The 20,332-nt window shown below is 36.3% G+C and overlaps 1 protein-coding gene across 21 annotated transcripts in view; it reads left to right on the forward strand.

The window, feature by feature from the left end:
• Positions 1–20,332, forward strand: part of Shld2 (shieldin complex subunit 2) — a 96,416-nt gene that overhangs the window by 65,809 nt on the left and 10,275 nt on the right. For all 21 annotated transcript variants that reach the window (XM_033761764.1, XM_033761775.1, XM_010622555.2 and 18 more), the window contains 4 exons: positions 3,272–3,379; positions 11,013–11,207; positions 11,375–11,509; positions 17,529–17,735. In XM_033761764.1, coding sequence (XP_033617655.1) covers positions 3,272–3,379; positions 11,013–11,207; positions 11,375–11,509; positions 17,529–17,735 — 645 coding nt within the window. The remainder of the gene's footprint in view (positions 1–3,271; positions 3,380–11,012; positions 11,208–11,374; positions 11,510–17,528; positions 17,736–20,332) is intronic.

The raw sequence follows: 20,332 nt of genomic DNA on the forward strand, positions 1-20,332 counted from the left end.
TTGCTTTTTTTTTTTTGTTACCAAAGATTGAATTGGGTACCTTTTGCCTTTGAAGCAGACAGCAGAACCATTGAGCTAAATCCCCAGGCCTCTATTACTTTTTTAATCATTAAAATTATATCAATCGCTTTTTGAAATATGAGAAAGAAAAACTTACAGTATTATTACCAATTTTATATAACCAGTAATAGAGTTTTGGAATATTATCTTTCAGTTATTTTCTTTGTGTGCCTTAAAATGTGATCAATAGAGCTGTGTGTGGTAGCTCACATGTGTAATCCTAGCACTTGGGAGGCTGAGGCAGGAGAATTGCTACAAGTTTGAGGCCAGGTTGGGCTACATAGTGAGTTTAAAGCCAGCCTGAATTACAAAGTGAGACTCTGTCTCCCAAAAAACCCCCAAATTAAAAAAAGTGGAATATACATATCACATATATCCATACATATATCCATACACACATACTGATATACTCACTGGAAGGTTGCTTTGTATCAGACCATGTTTTAAGCTGAATATGTGTGTCTCATTACAACAACTATAGGAGGAAAGTTCTGTTTATTGCCCCAGTTTTTCAGTTGAGGAAACTGAGGCCCAGAAAAATAAAGTAACTTGCACACTGTCATACATTCTGGAAGTGGCAAGCCATGGTTTCATCGAGCCTCCAGAATTTTATTCATACTTTATGACTATTATAATAATGAGGAATATCATCCTTTTTAATCCTGCTTTTTCATCTAACAGAAGAAATCTAACATTCTCTTACATTTCTTTGTTGATTTAAAGTCAGTACACAGTGTATTAGCATTAGGAGGAAGTTGACAAAGTTTTATAACCCGTGTGTGAAAGGGTATGGTAGAGGAGCAGGTACAAGTTATCCTTAGGTGCTTAGAGGAAGAGAACTTGAGTGCATTAGCAGAATCTTGCCTAGTGGTTTTCAGGAAGAATGAGGACTACTCTATCCATGTGTTTCTCTGGGATTGTCAGGCATAGTCTAATACCGAGGTGAACACAGGATTGTAGCAGAGCCCCACACAACTGTTGCTGTGTTATGTTATTGAGGGAGAGTTACTCTTAACTCCTATGGCAAGTGCTTACTGAATATCTCTTTGCTTTTGATTTGGCTTTCCAGTTCTAGAAATGGTTACCAGGTGAAGAGACTTCACATACTGTTTCTTTGACAGTTAATACCTCACTATAAATGAAAAAAATTGGTTCTGACTTTCTTTGTCTTATTAACCTGTTAAATGCAAGCCTGTGTTGCAGAGCTAAAACCCACCTTTGGTGGCTTGTTGGTGAAAATTGGGTTCCAGACTATACATGAGCCCTAGGCTAAGGTCATTTTACTGCTGTCATTTTGCCATGGTCATTCACTGGTGAATCTTGCCACAGGCCTTGTTGAGGCAGATGGAAACTCAACCCTCCTGACTCTGTTTTTTTCTCAGTATCTAAACAGTTGTTAACAACTATATAACATTCTCTCAAGTGGCTGTATTGGAATTTACTTAATCATTTTCCTACTATAGGACATTTAGGTCATTTCTCTGAATACCTTTTCAAAGAAGTCAAATTTTTGTTTTGCTTTATTGTCCTAATCAAGTAGTGAATTACATGTACTTAGAAATTTATGAGTACATCCCATTTTAATGAATAGAACACAGATGTACATTATTATATCTCTCTCTTGGACAGCTTATAGTACCTATTGGCATACACCCCAGAGATTCTGTATAACAGACATGTTCCCTTTGGTCACACGGTTTTGCTGTGATGCTTTTAGAAGTAGAATTAAGAGAGACTATAAATATGATTGTCTAAAGGAGACCACTGACTAGAGTGGGGAAAGCAAGGACCTCAGGAGGCATAGTGTGTAGGGAACAGACAAGAGGAGCTAGGATCCCAGGCCTAGCAATGAGTGGGCAAAGGGGATCGGGAGACAAGGGCTAGGTTACCTTTCCCCCACCCTGTACCAATACTTAACCTGACACTAGGTTTTACAGCTCAGGTTTTCAGAAGGCTCTTCTTGAAAATTTTTCAGTCTCCTTCTGAAAAGCAGACATGCTGAGCATCAGATGATGAAAAGTTTCTTTTGTACTGGGATGGAATCCAGGAATTCATACATGTAGGCAAGTGCTCTACCTTTGAGGTGCATCTGCAGCACAGTGAAAAGTCTTAAAGTTGTGCTAGCTCTTCCTGGTTAGGGAGTGGGGAGCCACAGAGTTAAGACAGTAATTTGTTCTCACTGATGATCCTGATAAGTGCACTTAGCTCTGTGGAACATCAAATGGAGGGGCCAGGGGCCATTGGGAGGGATGTGGAGCAGAAGCAGTGGCAAGCAGTAGGCAGATTCCAGTGCAGAGTCAGCCAGCAGGGGCTGGGGACCAAGGGTGGGCACAGAGAGGCAGTGTCAGCTCAGGGTTTGATTACTCAAGTGAGAGGAGTAAAGTGGATGGAAAGCAGGTTTGGGCGATGCTGAGTTTGGGGAAGCAAATAGAACATCTAGATGGGAAGGTTCATCGGGCAGTTGTAAATAAAAGCGCTTTAAGCTGAGACAGGGTCTCAGTATAAATTTGGAAGTAATCGCTGTAATTTATATAATTTACACATCCTTGTTTTTGTTTCCCATTATCTCCAACTTATATTGCTACTGTTAATATTTTATATTACAAACACTTTGTACACTGATTATATCCTGCCTGGACGTTCTGTCTTCTGTCTGTCTTTCTGACCCCCTCCCTTAATGTATAGTTTTGCTTTACCTAGAATTATTTCTACCTGTTGGAATCTTTACTTCCACTTAAGTACTCTTCTTTATCCATCTTAGATGGCATAGCTCTTTATTTTCCATTGGAAAATGTTCCCAAATCCAAATTATGTCACTTGATATCTAGAGAAGATGATTACCATACCATTTAAGGAAAAACAATCACATTCTTTATAGATTATCTTTTATTTTATTCAGATATATCCATAATAGAAGGAACCAGTACATTCTGAATGTTACTACTCTTCTAAGCACTACTGCTTTGAGATCATTACTTTGCTTCCTGATCTTAAAAGACTTATTTTTAATTTATCTGAAATGTTCATTGGAGCATTTGCCTTACATAAGTAGACACCATGAAAACTGTCTCAGTAGAACAGTGGGCTTCCACGTTGTCATTTCAATATGGAATGTGGGGGTTATGTGTAACATTTTGCTAAGTGATTACTAAATTAATCATAGTGAGAAGGAATTTATGGCAAGAAAATAACTTTTTAATTTCCTCTGTAGACGTTACTATTCGTGAGGATCAATGGGTTGGTGAGACAGTACTTCAATCAACATTTACCAGTCACTTATTAAATCTTGGGAGTTATCCTTCTGTCCAGCCTGAAGAATGTAAGACACATTTTAAATGTAGTAATTTCTTAGTATCAAAGCATAGATGGTCCTTGACTTATGATGCTTCAACTTAAACTTATGATGTTTGACTTTGTGATTGTGCAAAAGCAACACACATATTTTGTTTTGTTTGTTTTATGTTTTTGTTTTTGTGACTGGGTCTCTCTTAGTAGTTCAGACTGGCCTGAAACTCACTGGCCTTGAACATGTGTGGTGATTTTCCTGACTCAGCCTCCCATGTGCTGGGATAACAGATATGCGCCCCATGTCTGGTTATACCTTGTATCTTGGATTTTGATCTTTTCCTTGGCTAGTGACATGCTGTGACCCTCTCTAGAGATGCTGGGCAGTGAGCTACATGTTCCAGCTGGCTACCTGATCGCCAGGGGAAGTGACTGAGGCTCTCAAGGGAACTGGGTTGCTAAGCTGGGATGTGTGATGTGTCAAGCGTATTGAATACTATTCAGTGTACACTTTGGTTTTAGGGTGAGATTATTGGGCAGTAACACCTTGAAGAGAATCTGTGTATAAACACATTAAGAGAGATAAGAGTAAAATGATTCTTAAATTTTTATACAGGCATTTTCATTCTAGAATAAACATGGAATTTTAAAACTATACATTAAAAATCACATTTATTTAAAACAGTGTCATAATTCATGTTTCATTTTCCTTCTGTTTTTAGGTACTCAATATAGTGGTGGTTCTTAATCTTCTAGCAAGTAATAGACCTCTTTGAGAAGATATGGGACATTTCTGCCAGGCTTCTCCTATTCACCTTAGACTGGAGTTGGTGTCTGGTGCAGTTAGGCAGGAGGTGTCTGAGTGGGGAGGGATAATGCAGACTATGTATCTGCATTTGCAGATGCTCTGAAAACACCTCAAAACTGCAGAGAACAGAGATAAAACTAACTCAGGCAATAAAAGAATTCAGGGATAATAGTGTTCACAAAGTTAATGTTAAAACCCAGTAACCAATAAACAAAAATACTGTAGGAAATAACTCATTTACAGTAGTAATCAAGAAGGTATTTCAGTATAAGTTTAACAAGAATCCCAGATGAGGAAACAAATAGTCCAGAAAGCAGTGACAGCTTAAGTAATAGATGATGACTAATGAGTTTGAAGAAACAGAAAGACAGTCCCTATTCTGGGATAGGATGATTCAACACTATTGTGTCAAAAGTTATACACAGATTGAAAGCAGTTCCCATAGAAATATCAACAAGCTCTGCTTTAGCAGATGGAAGTTAACACTAAAGTGGATATAGGAAAACAAGTATGTAAGAAGCAGGTATGAAAACACACACATGTGCGTGCACGCACACACCCCATGAGGTCCATCAGCATTGCCCAACAGTGAAGTACGCTAAAGCCTCTGTGGTTAAAACTCTGAGGTGGTGGTGCACAAATAGACAGTGGAATAGAATAGCAGATCCGAGGAGCCCCATGTGTGTGTAACAATTTTGTTATGACAAATGTGATATTTGAAATCTCTGGCTAACTTTATAAATGGTGCTGAGACATTGGAAAAAGAATTAGACACCTATCTTACAACACACAATAATAGATACCAGATGGGTTAAGAATCTAAATGTAAAAAAATAAAACCATGTATCTATTAGAAGGAAATATAGAATTTCTTTTTAATTTTAGAATAAGGAAAGACTTTCTTTTTTTTTTCAGCTTTAATTGAGTTTATTGGTACATTTTAGGGATACAGTACAGTTACATTCATTGTTGGGATCTTGTACCTCTACATGACAAGTCTTGATTCTCATTTTTTCCCCTTGTCCCTGCCCTCCCTTCACCCCTTCCCCCCTCCCCATCTACAAACACTTTATTTCCATCTTTTCATTACCTCACATTTTTTTTCTTTTCCCTTATTACCCTTCCCCTACCCATCCCACCTTCCCTACACCTTTAGCTCCTTTCTTCCCATTTCTCAATGTCAGTAATCTTACTAGGATCTTCTGTATTATTGCAGATTATTCACACCAGAGAAACTGTTCAGTAATCACATGTGTGTCTTATTTATTTCACTTAGGAGTATATCCTCAATATGTATCCATTTTCCTATGAATGAATCTATTTTCTCGTTCTTTATGGCTGAGTAATATTCCATTTTATAGAAAAACCACATCTTCTTTATCCAGTTTCCAACGGATGGGCAAATGGGCTGTTTCCAAGTTTTAGCTATTACAAACTGTGCTGCTATAAACATGGGTGCGCATACTTCTCTGTGATATGATTCTTTTGGTTCTTTTGGAAAGATACCCAGCAGAGGAAAGACTTTCTTAATATTGTTGAAAATGCAGAAGCAGCAAAAGACAAGTTTGCTAAATTTGACTACAGAGAAATTAAGTTATTCATGAATGAAGACACTATAAGCAAAAGTCAAAAGACAACTGATGAATATTTACAACATATACCTTAGAAAGAAGGCTAAGATCTCTAACACAGAGATTTTACTGATAGAGGACCTGAAAGGACATGAGAAAATGGGGAAAAGAAATAAACAGTTTTCAAAAAATAATGTAAAAATAGCCCTTAAGTATAACTTATTCATAATTAGATAAATTAAATTTAAAACTACAGGGAGATACAGTGTATTACCTAGAACAAAACATGACAACATAACTGTTGATGAGGTGGTGATGAATAGGACCTTATACTCATTAGTTGTAGAAGTGCAGATTGTTACAGCCCTTCTGGAGGGGTATTTGCAATACCTAACAAAAGTACATATGCACTTTGCTTTTTGTTTTGTTCTGAGACTCTTGCTACAGCCCAGGCTGGCCTTAGCCATCCTCCTGCCTCAGTCTCCCAAGTATTGGGATTGCAGATGTGTGCCACCACACCCAGCTTATACTTAGCTTTTGCCCTAACAAGCCACTTCTGGGAACTTACCCTGAAGATGTACCTTCAACAGTAGGAAAGTATGTACATACACAGGTTTGTTTATTGTAGTTTATAATTGCAAAACATTGGAAAAAATCTAAATGGTTATACATAGAAAAATGACCAAACTGTGGGACAGCCACATAGTGGAATACTGTGCTGCCATTAAAAACAAAACAGATACAAAGTGATTTCTATCGTGTACAGTTACATGAAAAAAATATATGGCATGCTGTCCTTCATATTTATATAAATAAGGAGGGTTTCAGGTATAGTGGTACATGCCTATAATCCCAGCACTCAGGAGTCTGAGGCAGCAGGATTACCACTCATCTTGAGTCCAGCCTAGGTTACTTAGTGAGACCATGTCTCAAAAAGAAAAAAGAAAGAAAAGAAAAGGAGTAAAAGAATACATGTGACTGTGGAAAGAAAATGTAGCAAGTGAAACCAGAAACTAAAGAGACTACTGACTATAGACACAAATGGGAAAGGGGCAAAAGGAAGAGGAGAATGGGAAGAGAGTAGCAGGGATGATTGAAGAATGACCCTTCTCTGAGTCTTTGTGTAGTTCTAACTGAACCACAGTGATGTTTCGTATATCCCCCAAATTTCCAAGTACTTTAACCAAGTGGGATACAGAGGAAGGAAACCCCAAATGGAATACAAACACTAACAAGTGAATCTACCAGTGTTTCAGATGAAGAAGGGGTGAGGAAGAAAAGAACTAATCTAAGTATCTATGGAGGACCCCACACTGACTGGATTCTGTGAGGCTCAGGACAGAAAGGGCTGTGTAAATGCTGTAATCCAGGCAGTAAGTGTATGCCTCGAAAGAGATAAAGCAACAACTTTGATGTATACTGTATACCAGAATTGAACAAATATGTACATACATTGTAGATAATAGGAGCTGTATTTCTCACTACTGGATAGAGAAATTATAGAATATGAAAGGGAAAAGATTAAAATGAACCTTTTGTATTAGAACTGAGGTGTTATTACAAACTCAGGGTTCCTAATCTGTAGGTAAATAGATACAGAGACAGCGTGTGTCAGTGGGCTGGTTCTGTGTGCTAAGAGGGCACAAAGCAGCAGTGCCCCAGTAACAGTGGGCACATTCAGTATCTAGAGCTCGTCTGTAACCATTGTTCTAAAAAAGGAAACAGCTTTACTAGAGGTGGCTGACTGCAGGGCCAGGTCAGGGAAAGACATGGTGAGCCTGCAACTCTGGGGTCAAGTAAGGTTTGCTGAAAGAACACAGGCGCCGACCTGAACAAGCACCTGCTCCCCAAAGCTGGAATGTAAATAAATTAAAAAAAAAAGACAAGTGCTTTATAATTCATGGAATAAAACAAATGTTTATCGGTCCATACTGATATTAATATATATTTAACTGGTAAATGTGAGAGAAAAGAGAAAAATAGTTACCCTTAGACACGACAATAATATTACAAATATTGATTGATGTTATATTAGCAGGTGGGATTTTGGGAAGGAATAGCACTGCTTAGTCTCAAATTATTTCTCCAGCACAGTTCCAGCTTCTTTTTTCATTAAAAAAAATTTTTTTAATGAAAAAATAAGCTGGGTGTGATGATGTATGCCCAGCACTTGGGAGGCTGAGGTAGGATGATTGCTATGAGTTCAAGGCCATCCTGAACTAATAGCATGACTCTATCTAAAAAAAATAAATAAATAAAATTTTTATAAACAAATAAGAGAATAACAATATTTATTATATTGTATATCATTATTTTCAAAGTAATTACTTAAAATACTAGACATAACCAAAAAGATTCTTACAAAAAAGAAACAGAGATAACACAAAATTTTATTTTCAGTGAACTAAGATAAACTAGTAGTATAAATGAAATCAGCATATATAATTGAAGTATTTTTAAAACAATGGAATTTATAATTTGGGAAAGCATTTGAACTCCCAACTTTCTATTTATTTCTCTTCCAGTTTGTAACTTGTTTGCATGTATCCATCTATTATGTTTCTCATATACGAGAAACCATGGAATATTTGAGCTTGTGATTCTGACTTCTTTTGTTTTACATTCTGTTCTCAAATTGCATGCATTTAACTATGAATGCCTCAAGATGATTCTTCTTTTTGTTGTTGTTGTTGTTTTTTCAAGATTTCTTGGTAGTATAGTACTCCATTATGAATAAATACCACATTTTCCTTTTCTATTCATCTGTTGATGGACATATATGCTATTGGTTCCATTCTCTAAGAGAAAGAATAGTAACTCCACAGTGAAGAAACTTGGCAAACCTTGACTTACTAAGTGATCAAGGTAAACATCACCAGTAAAGATATATGGATATTATGAGTTCCTTCATTTTATGCATTGAGAAGGATACAACATAATTTTTATAGTATCTCCCAAAATGTAAACTTGATTCTAATCATAACAAAACATTGGAGAAACCCAAATGGAGGGAAATTCTACAAAATACTAATCAGTACTCTTTAGAAGTGTCAAGGTCATGAAAGATAAGGAAAAACTGAGGACCTGGTACAGACCAGAGGATACTGACAAAAAATAACAATTAAATGTAAGGTGGGATCCTGGATAGGGTCCTCCTCAGAAAAAGGACATAAATGGGAAACTTGGTAACATTTATATAAACTCTGTAATTTAATTAATATTTAGCCAATTCCTGTGCCGGATATTTATTCTATTTGTGAGATATCAACATTAGAGTTTATAGCGTGAATAATATGTGGAGACTCTACTATTTTTGCAACATTTTTGCAACTCTTAACATTAGTTCCAAACAAAAAGTTTTTAAAAAGGCATATATGATCATTCCAATAGGCACAAAGGTTTTGATGAAATTCATTGCCTATTCATCAGAAATAAAAAGAAATTTCTCATAACTTTAGAGACTTTCAAAAACCCAGAATAATTATCATCTAAATTGAAACGAATATTAGAAAAATTGCTTTTAAAATTCAGGCACTAGACTAATATACTGCTATTACCACCTTTGTTTAACATTGTATTAGGGCTGGGCATGGTGGTGCACACCTGTGATCCCAGTACTTAGGAGGTTGAGGCAAGATGATTGTTGAAAGTTGGAGGCTGGCCTGGGCTACATAGTGAGTTCAGGACCAGCCTGAACTACATAGTGAGAACCTGTCTCAAAAAACAAAACAAAACAAAAAACCCAAACTAAACCAAACTCCATTGTAGTAGGTTATTAACTAGTATGATGTAACATGGAAAAAACATACACAAAGATTAGAAATGATAAAATAAAACTGTCATTACTTATAGGTATTATGATGTTTTACACATGACCTTTCCCCCTTTGTAAGCTAGAAGCAAATTATTAGAAATAGTGGGGAAGTTTAGCAGGGTGGCTAGATATAAGACTATATACAAAAGACATTTCTAGAGTAGAACAATTAATAACACTTAAGGAGGCTGGGGATTTAGCTCAGTAGTTCGCCACCTGCCTCATAGGCGCAAGGTCCCGAATTCAATCCCCAGTACCAAAAACAAAACAAAAAACCCAAAATTAAAAACAAACCCAAAAACAACACTTGAGGAAGGCACTGTTTACAAAATTGTCATGGTACTAAGTATGAAGTAGTAATTATAACAAAGAATATAAAGTCCTTGTTCAGTGATTAGAAGATTTTTCCCAAGTTGGTCTGTAAATTTTGTGCATAGCCAGTGAAAAACTCAAAGTGATTTTTATGAAAGTTGATAGATTACCTGATATTTTTGTGGAAGAGTAAACAGTCAAAGACAGGCAAGGCATTTTTAAAAGAAAAGTAGGGAGGAATAACTTGGGCTATTAGTAATCAAGAATTACTGTAAACCAACAGTCATCAAGATAGTGTGGTTTTGACCAGTTGTAATCAGTCAATATTTTAATTGTGGGATTTTTCAGTATGTTGTGCTTTTGGAAAAGACTTCTGTTCATTACAAATTATAGTGACGTATTACATGTTTTATAGTCCTAGTCCTGGTAATGTGATAGGATATAAATTTATCTTAAATAGTATTAAATATATCAATCAAAGGCTAACACTGTTTACTTGAGGTAGACTGTATTTTCCTTGTAATCTAAGTAACCATATATTTTTGTGTAAATTTTTATAAAACAGGGACAGATGTACAATTTGATGTCTGGGATTATTTTCTCCCTAAAACTGTCACATTGTAAATGAAAAATGAAGACAAGAGAAATATGGGTTCACATGGGTTGTCATCGATGGTGGCCTAATCACAGGAAAGAAAAGAGTGTGTTTAGCCAGAGAGCAAGTGAGGCAGCTTGGCCTGTAGAGTATTTCAGAGGTGAGGTACCCAGGAGCTTGTAGAAGAATGGTTTAGGTCAAGAGAGTTGGGAAAGATGGGATTAAAGCAGATTCCAAAGACAGGGAACCAACAGGATATCATCAGGGTGCTGGAGGAATAAAAACATAATGGAAGTTTTGAACTTGGTAAATTAGTAGAGAAGTGTTATTAATCAAATAGAGAAGTAAGGGAATAAAGTAAAATTTTGGAGATGGTAAATGATTGTTCCATTGCTTAAAAATGTCAATTTTTATTTTTACTTCAAACCGATTCAAAGCTGATGTTTTGTAGAAATGAAATGGTATTTTACATCTAATTAGACTTTAACATAAAATGCAGTTCTAAAATATATGCGCTGTGAAGAAAACGTGATATTGTCTACATTGGCATGTATTTTTCTTCCTTAGATTCCAATATAGTTAGCGCTGTTGTACTTCAGGACCTACTGGCATATGTGTCTTCGAAACATTCCTATCTCAAAGGTCTTCCACAGAGGCGGCCTCAGAGAGTGAGCAGGATAGAGTTTGTAGAACTGGAGCAGCTGCAGCCAGATACATTAGTCCATGCCATGCTGAGAGTTGTGGATGTCACGGTACTGACGGGTAAACATTCTGAGCGCTTCTTTGATTTTAGATCATAAAAAGTTAAGACACAAGACCATCTTACTGTATCATTTAGTTATCATTACACATTTATCATGAGTTATTAAAGTATGCCATCACCTGTGATAGAGTGACAACCAACTAAGACATTCCTTTTCCTTTCCCAGAGGCATCATACAGTTACAGAGGACAGAAGCAAAGGAAAGTTATGTTAACAGTGGAACAGACCCAAGGTCAACGTTACATGCTTGTGTTATGGGGTCCTGGAGCAGCTTGGTACCCTCAGCTTCAAAGGAAAATAGGTAAATACACCCAAAAAAGCAGTTAGCCTATTTATATTTTGGTAAATGATTAATGCTCATGAGCTGAAGATGAAGAGAATCTGAAGAAAGGAGATAACATTTAAAATTGAAGATAAATATTCTGCACATTTCTGTTACAATTACATACTCCTTGTGTCAATTTAGTTATCTAAAAGTCCTCTATAATTAATGGTATCAAAATAAAGGCTTACGTTTATTCCCAGGTGTACTACTTAATCCTTTTAAAATTAATATCTGGCCTCCTTTAAATAACATTCTTTAAAAACTTAATTCTGGAGAAACTTCTACAGTTTTCTTTTTTAGCCAAAGTACTCTGATAAATAAACTTCTCTCTGGTTATAAGGCAGATGTTAGGAGAGTTACATTAACACTTTCTGTCACAATTACTGTTCAATAAATGACTATGCTCCACATTTTTATTCCAGTTGTTTTTAAAGTGCTTGATTATTAGACATCATATGGTGCTCATTTAAAAAATGACAATGATATATTTGCTTCAAAGCATAAATTAATAATTTATGGTACATTAAATGTGATTGATGTTTCAGTAAAATAATATTTAGCATTTCCTTTTGCTCTTGTGAGATCCTTTTGTTGTAATGGAGAACATTTAATTAATGGTTTGAGTTATTCTACCCTACAAAATTAATTTAGAGATTAAATGTTATCTTTTACACTTGTTATCTTGTGACACTTGTTATTTTTACCCTGTATTTTTTAACATAAAGACATAAAAACTATATTTATCAGGTACCATGTGATATTTTGATATAAGTATACAATATGTAGTATTTAAAGTCAGATTACTCATACCTGTCTCCTCAAATATTTATCCTTTCTTTATTGTAAAAAAATACTCAGAATCCTTTCTTCTAGACTATCAGAATATAATTATAATTATTATAATTATTATTTTCTTTTATTGAGTTTATTGGTACAATTTATGTATACAGTATGATGACATTCATCATTGGGAATCTGTACCTTTTACATGATATACCTTGGTTCTTATTTTTTTCCCAGTTTCCCTTCCCTCCCTTCAATCCCTCTACCCCACCCTATTCACAAAGAGTTTGTTTCCATTTTTTCCTTTTCTCATATTTTTTCCTTTTTCTACCTGAAGGAGTTAATGTTTTTTTCTAAATGTCTCCTTACCAAATAGCTCTTTGTAGGTAGGATCCAGCACATCATCTCTCTTAATCATTAATAGCTTACAACTAGGATTTGCAATAAGTCTGACTTTTGACTTTTATGTTAGGATGAAACAGTAAGAAATGTTTACTCAGTTGAGAAATCTGACAAACACATATTGTTGATAGACGAGGAGGAGTCCTTGACCACCCTGTTACAAGTGGGACACGAGCCTAGCACATGCTGAACACAGATGTAGGTCAGAGGTAGAGGGGAGCTGAGGCATAACAGAGTGCCCCATGCTTAATGTGAATATCCTTTAAATTAATAGTCATTTGATAGTAGAAGAGAAGTTATAGTTGTCTCTAGATAATTCTTTGGTTTTAAGGTTTACATTGAAAACAGAAATTTAGGACTTAGGATATAGCTATTCTTTGTTAATTCAGCTTAGATTTGTACCATCATTTTAAAGTTTTAACATCTGCTTAAATACCTAAAGGCAGATATTTTTAATAGAAAATACCAATATCAAGGAACCTCTAAGTACATGATTCCATTTTTTGAAATTGTTAGTATTCTACTCATCCATTTTTACATCTTTTTAATACATCTTTGTAGTAACCTCTGTAATGGGCACTGTTTTTATTTGTCCTCAGGGATAACAAAATCATGTTTAGATGACATAATCAGAAATGATCAACAAGCAATTGTTATTGAATACTGGAGATAATGGAGTTAATGTTTTGGGGATGACTAGTAAGAAATCCCAAGTTTATATTCTTTTGAAATACACATTTCTAGTAGGAATTTGTCATGCTTCATATGTAGCAAGCATTGGCCACAGTTTAGGCCCTAATGAGGGTAAATGAAGGGCATAAATTACATTTAAGAGTAATTGGTTAGACATAAAATAATTCATTCAGAACTACATGCCATTCTAATGCAATATTGTTCTGCAATTATTTAGTAGTCTAATATTTCAAATAGCAAATCACAAGAAAGTACTCTCCTTACATAGCTAAGCCCAGAGCAATATAAACAAACCCAACATTTATGGTTATTTGATGCCAGAGTTATGTCTGCATGGAGGTTTGAAATATATCCTTGATTAGTGATTCACATTTAGAAATATATCACAGTTTGTATCATACAGCTGTCTCTCAGATTCGTGAACTTAACCAGCATGCTGTTACTGAATGTGTCAGTCTTCTGCCTCAGGATTAGAATGTACTATTGCTTCTGTCTGTGTTTCCTCCAAACTCTCATTTAACAGGGCTCCTTCATGTCCATCCTCCAGCTTTGTACCTTCATCTCTGCCTCATGTATGCATCCCAGCTCATTCTCTGTGTATTCTTTCATCTCATACTATGCACATCAGAAACTCTTGTTTCTTTTTTTTTCTTCTTTTGATACTGGGGATTGAACTCAGGACCTTGTGCTTGCAAGGCAGGTGGTGGAACCACTGAACTAAATCCCTGGCCCCTCTCTATGCATTCCTCTGGCTCATTTTCTTCTGTGGATTGATTTTCTTAGTCTATAGACTGTAAGTTCTTTGCATGTAAGTGCCTCATCTGGCTATTTAACATATATCCCATCGCACAGTATTGCCAACCCCAGTAGTTATTTTCTTTATGAATGAATGCAGGTTAAAGACATATCAGCCAGCCATGTGAATTTCCCACTGTCTTTAAGGAATAAACAACTCCAGTTTGAGGAGGAAACAGTGTTGCCTAATCACAAGGTTAAAATGTGTGATGGTGACAATTTTGCAAGCCATGGGATGTGTTAAGTAATTATAGCTAAGGCTGAGTGTTGCTACGTGGTAGAGCTCGTGTTTAGTGTGCACTGGGTCCTGGATTTAATTCCCAGTACTCACCCAGGAAAGGAGCGGGTGGGGGAGAAGAGGAAGGGAAGAGGAAGGAAGGAAATTACATTTGTTGAGGGCTTATAGGTAGGACTGAGGCTCCTCTCTGTGTAGCTTCACAATGTGATGTTTATAGAAATGTCTCAGCACCCAAGATGGAGAGGGCTGGTTTGCTTCAGGGGCCTCAGAACCCAGAGCCTGCACACCGTAGCTATCCAGTCCATAGCTTCTCTTATGTTTGGAGCCTTCTCAAGGCTCAGGCTTATCTGCTTCCACACCACATGGAGAGTGGAAGTGGTTACTCCCTAGCTCATGATTTTTACTTTCCTTTGAGAGACCAAACCAGTTTCCATATTCCTAGCAATGAGAATCCTCTCTTAGATAATCTTATCCAATAAACTGTGAATAGGAAGGCAGGAATCCGCAATACTAATGTGAAGGTTTGAGCTTATTTCAGGGGGCAGGAAATGGTTGTTTGTGGTCGGGGTAGACATAATGGTATTCACTACCACAAATACGTAGACACACTAGATTAGAATGATGTATACAATGTATATATTATAAAACTTCATAAATAATAGCATCCCATTTTAATAAAAGTATATCTCTACATGCAGTATATATGTACATTTAAAAATCCAGAAACATATATCAAAATGTTAGCTGTGGTTATCTCTGTGTAGTAATACCTTTAGTTTGAATTTTATTTGAGTTTGTATGTATCTGTATTTACTTCTTAAGCTTTAAAGAGTATTTGACATTTGGGATAGCTACCTGATAATTTGAGGAAAAATAGAATTAAATTTTTACTTCATATTATAACCAAAATACATTGCAAATGCATTGAGATTCAAATAAAAATTAAAAAGAGATGGGTATGGTGGCACATGCCTGTAATTCTAGCACTCAGGAGTCTGAGTCAGGAGGATCACCACGAGTTTGAGGCCAGCCTGAGCTACATAGTGAGTTCACAGTCAGCCTGAACTACAAAGTGAGATCCTATTTCAAAACCCAAAAAGTAAAAAAATAAAAATAAAAATAAACGAGTAGAAAATTAGGTGAACTTATTTGGAATACAAAGATCAGCATGTTAAAGAAAGTACAGCAGCAAAAAATTCTATACATAAATCCCCCATATACAAAATTAAAAGATATGATAAATCAGAAAAAATTGTGCAGTGTCAGAAAATAATACAATAAGCAAAAATCTGAAAAGACAAATGGGTAAAGGATATGAACAGGCAAGGCCCAAGAAGAACTAAAAATAACCAATAAATATACGAAAAAGTCACTCTTTTTTTTTTTTTTTTTGTGATACAGGGGATTGAACTTGGGTTTACACTTGCGAGGTAGGCCACTGAGCTAAATCCCCGGCCCTTCAAAATAATCACTCTTGAGAGTAATTGAAGACACAAAATAATGATAAATGACTTTTTTCCTGTAAAAAATTTACAGAGAAAATTTGGGAAAATTGCTACTGTCCCAAACAGTTGGAAATATAAATTAGCAGGGCCGGGGATTTGGGTCAATGGTACTGCTGCCTGCCTCACAAGTGCAAGGGCCCAAGTTTGATTCCTGGTACCCCCCGCAAAGCTACCGGAAATATAATTTAGCCGAATCTTTTTGAAGAGGAAGATATATGAAAGAATTCAGGATATTTTTGGCTCATTAATTATACCTCTAGGAATTTATCATTGCATAAAGATGTATCTACATGTTCTTTCTAAAGAGACTGTCTATGCAGAGTGATTCTGCACCAAAACACACACACATACATGTATGTCTAAAGAAATTGAGCCGAACTGGGGGAGTAAATGGCCTTTAGATTTATGGCCTAAAGTGGGCAACTAAAGAGATAGCTATTTTCAGAAAAATTAGTCCTGAGAAATAAATATCCTTTTATTATAATTTTATTTTGTTTTTCTTTGATTGCCTCTTGGACTGTTCCCTAAAATCAAGTGTGTGTGTGTGTGTGTGTGTGTGTGTGTGTGTATAAATTTTTTTTTTTTTTTGCTCTGTTATTGAGACAGGGTCTCACTTTGTCATTCAGGCTGGCCTTAAATTCACGGCAGTCCTCCTGCCTCAGCTTCCTGAGTGCTGGGATTACAGGTGTGCAGCACCATGCCCAGCTATTGTAATTTAAAAGTTGAATTTACTGATATAGAACACAATTATTTGGCAAGGAGGTATGTTCTCCTGTGGTTTAAAAATTAGAATTATTACTGAGAGATAAAAGTAGGTGTTATTATGTGTAAATGCTTTTTTGCCATTGTTCTGGAAAATTTAGCTAAGTAAGATAACTAAAGTATTGAAGTACCAGTAAAATATTGGTTACTTAAGTAACTAAGTGGTGTCCATTTAAGTGTCCCTTTAAAAAAAACTTTAGATTAAAAAAAAACTTTGTAGTTATTAAAACAAGAATTTACTACTTCCAAGAGCAATTATGATAAATTATGACTTTTTTCAGGAGACCAAAAAATTATTAGAAAAATTTTGTTGGAATTATTTCTAGCATTTTTTTTTTCTTTTTGGTACTGGGATTGTCATGGTATCTGCATTGCACTAACTCGTTCTTCAGCAACTTTCTATGTCCTGCTATTTTTTTTTTCTTTTTTTGGTGCTGGGGATTGAACTTGGGTTCTTGTGCTTGCAAGGCAGGCGACCGAACCACTGAGCCAAATCCCCAGCCCTGTTTCTAGCATTTTTATCCTATGGCCTTAACACAACATTCGTACATATTTTGTGTCTTTTTTTCTTTGGTTATGTTTTAGACCTGGTCTTACTATGTAGCCCAGGCTAACCTTGAGCTCATGGGAATTCTGCCTCAGCTTCCAGTGTACTGGATGTGCCACCATACCTGACATATTTTGTATCTTTATACCCAAATTATTTAGTGATAAAAGTTATATTTAATTGATTTATTTAGGTCAGTCTATTTAATCTGAATCTGAGCCAAGGCTTTTTCCATTTTGTTGACCTTTGATTTTATGTTTTTGTTTTAAGGTTATATTTGGGAATTTAAATATCTTTTTGTTCAGTGCAATTGCACACTAGAGAGCTTGGAATTGCATACAACACCCTGGTCATCTTCTGAGTGCCTGTTCGATGATGATGTAAGGGCAATTGCATTTAAATCAAAATTTCAAGGAAGTACATCATCCTGTGTCAAAATGTCAGACTTAGCAACCCACCTAAAGGATAAGTATTCAGGTAAGATCTATGTATACATGAAATATTCTTTTTTTTTTTTTTTAAAGACAAAGTCTTACTGTGTAGCTACCCTAGTCTGTCCTTGAACTCATGGTGATCCTCCTGCCTCAGCCTCCCAAGTGCTGAGATTATAGGTATGTGCTACTGTGCCCAGCTCCAATTTTAGTACAAGCAAAGAAGCTACCATTTGTGAGAAAAATGTATGATAGAATATAAAATAAAGCATAGATCTTTCAGGCTGGAGATTTAGTTCAGTGACTTAGCCCCTGCCTGCCATGCATGAGGTCCTAAGTTTGATTCCTGGTATCAAAATCCAAAACAAAACAAAACATAGATCTTTGAAACTATCTAAACTAGATATTGATGACTTAGCTATCTGCTGCTAGACCTTAGATGTTATGTAATTATTAGAAATCACTTAAAAATTTCTCATGTGTAGTTTTCAGCAGTTCATCATTTATAAACCAGAAACAGGAAAATGACCGTTACCAGAGCTGCTATTGAGATAAGCATCTTAGGAAGTCACTCATCTTTTGCTGAATGTAGTTCTGAGATTTGCACGACACAGGAGCTGTGAAATGCCCTTTGAAATGCTGCTCTGTCAATTGCAATGCCATGCTTCCTGTTGGGGTTTGAGTGTTGTTCATCCCAAGGGCTCACTGGTTTGGTGAGCCAACCAGGTTTGGTCCCCTGTGTGGCAGTGGGAGGTGGTGACCCTGTAAGAGGTGGAGCCTGTGGGAGGTCCATGCATCAGTGGGTGCGTGCTCTCAGAAGGATGTGGAACTCCAATCTGCCCAGTTCTGGTGTGGCAGTGTGATCTTAACTCACCCCTGCAGTTGCCATGAGTTTCTCACCAGAGCTCAGCAATGCCAGTGCCATGCTCGTGAATCTCTAGAAATGTGAGCTAAATAAACCTGTTCTTTATAAAGTTCATTTGCCTCAAGGATTGCATTATAGTCACAAAAACAACCTGTTAAATTTCCTCAACTCAAATACTAGCTGTATGTCTCCAGAATTCATCCTGAGAAGCATGTCACATAGAAGAATGCCTTTGATGATGAATTTTATACACATACACACTTTGCATTAATTAAATGTTATTTTACGTAAATATAATTAAAGTGATCTGTTTTTAGTAAAGAAGAAAAGGAACACATTTTGGATTCAGATTGCCATGGGCTTTGGAACAGAGTGCACAATAATGAAAATAACCAGTGAAGTCTCTATGGTTTTACATTTTTTTTTTGGTACCAGTGGTCGAACTCAGGAGCTTGTGCTTGCAAAGCAGGAAGCAGAACCACTGAGCTAAAATCCCCAGCCCAAGTCTCTATGGTTTTAGAGGGAAGAGACTCCACTGCATTGTGCTGGTTTCCTGTCCACTGAGGTGGTGCTGAAAGGATGCTGACCTCTAGATGAACATGCTGTAATAGCATTTGAAACTGTATTTAGGGTTGCTAAGTTCCAGTAATTAGTAATTGACAGGGATTATTGGTTTTAGAAAATACATTTGCAATTATAGTAAATACCTTTTGGAAAGGAAATAAGGGTTGAGGAAAATGGGATGTAGGTGGTAGTTTTATTTTATTATATAATCTGAATTTTTAATGAAAATAATTGGTCAAAACTTTTCTAAGAATTTTTATAAGATTTCCATTTTGATTGATTTTGTAGGTTACATTTTTAAGAATAACTCAGCAACTTTGGTTCCTGATGCTGGATTTAAATTCCATTTTTTTCCATTTGTAGCCACTCTTTTTCAATTTTCTGAGGAGTTTGTGTAGAATTAGAATGTTGCTTTCTCAAATGTTTGGTAGAATTCCTCAGTGAAGCTTTTCTGCTTACATAAGAGTTACTCACTGGAATTGAATTAGATTTTAAAATAAGAATAAACGCATGTGGATGTGAACAAAATAGGTGTCACAGTGCTGATTGTTAATGATATCAGTGCCCCAGTAGCTTGGAGTTGAGGCTGGAATTGGGAGTTCTTGGAAAACCTCGGGGTGCATGGCCCTTTGGGAATTCATTTTGAAACTGTACCCTTACAGTTGGGTCTGAAGGGGCTGTGTTTAGATAGTCCCTTCTCGCTCTCTTTCTGTTTCACTGTGGTACTGGGAACTGAACCCAGGGCACTAAGCTACACCCCCGGCCTTCTTTTATTTTTTGACACAGGGCCTCACAAAGTAGCTGAATTTCCCAGGCTGGGATTGAATTTTCCATCCTCCTGACCTAGCCTCCCAGAGGACTGGGGTTACAGGCATGTACCACAAACCTTGGCTCTTTTATTTTCTTTATGTTCAGCTATGAGGGCTGAATTCATAGTTTCTCTCATTATTTTTGTGTGGTTTTTGTTTGTTTTTCACAAACTGGGGATTGAACCCAGAGCCTCATTCAAATAAAGCAGGTGCTATACCACTGAGCTATATCCCCTGTTCTTTTTTATTTTGAGATAAAGTCTTGTTAAATTCCCCAGCTTTGCCTTGAACTTTCCATCCTCCTGCCTCTGTCTCCCAAATAGCTGGGATCATAGGTGTGTACCACTGCCACAAATAACTGTTTATATGTTTTTAAGACAAAATGAACAGCGAGACCCTGTCTCC

The sequence above is a fragment of the Fukomys damarensis genome, unplaced genomic scaffold, assembly GCF_012274545.1.
Source record: "Fukomys damarensis isolate Sample0158 unplaced genomic scaffold, DMR_v1.0_HiC HiC_scaffold_1, whole genome shotgun sequence".
Taxonomy (NCBI): Eukaryota; Metazoa; Chordata; class Mammalia; order Rodentia; family Bathyergidae; genus Fukomys; species Fukomys damarensis.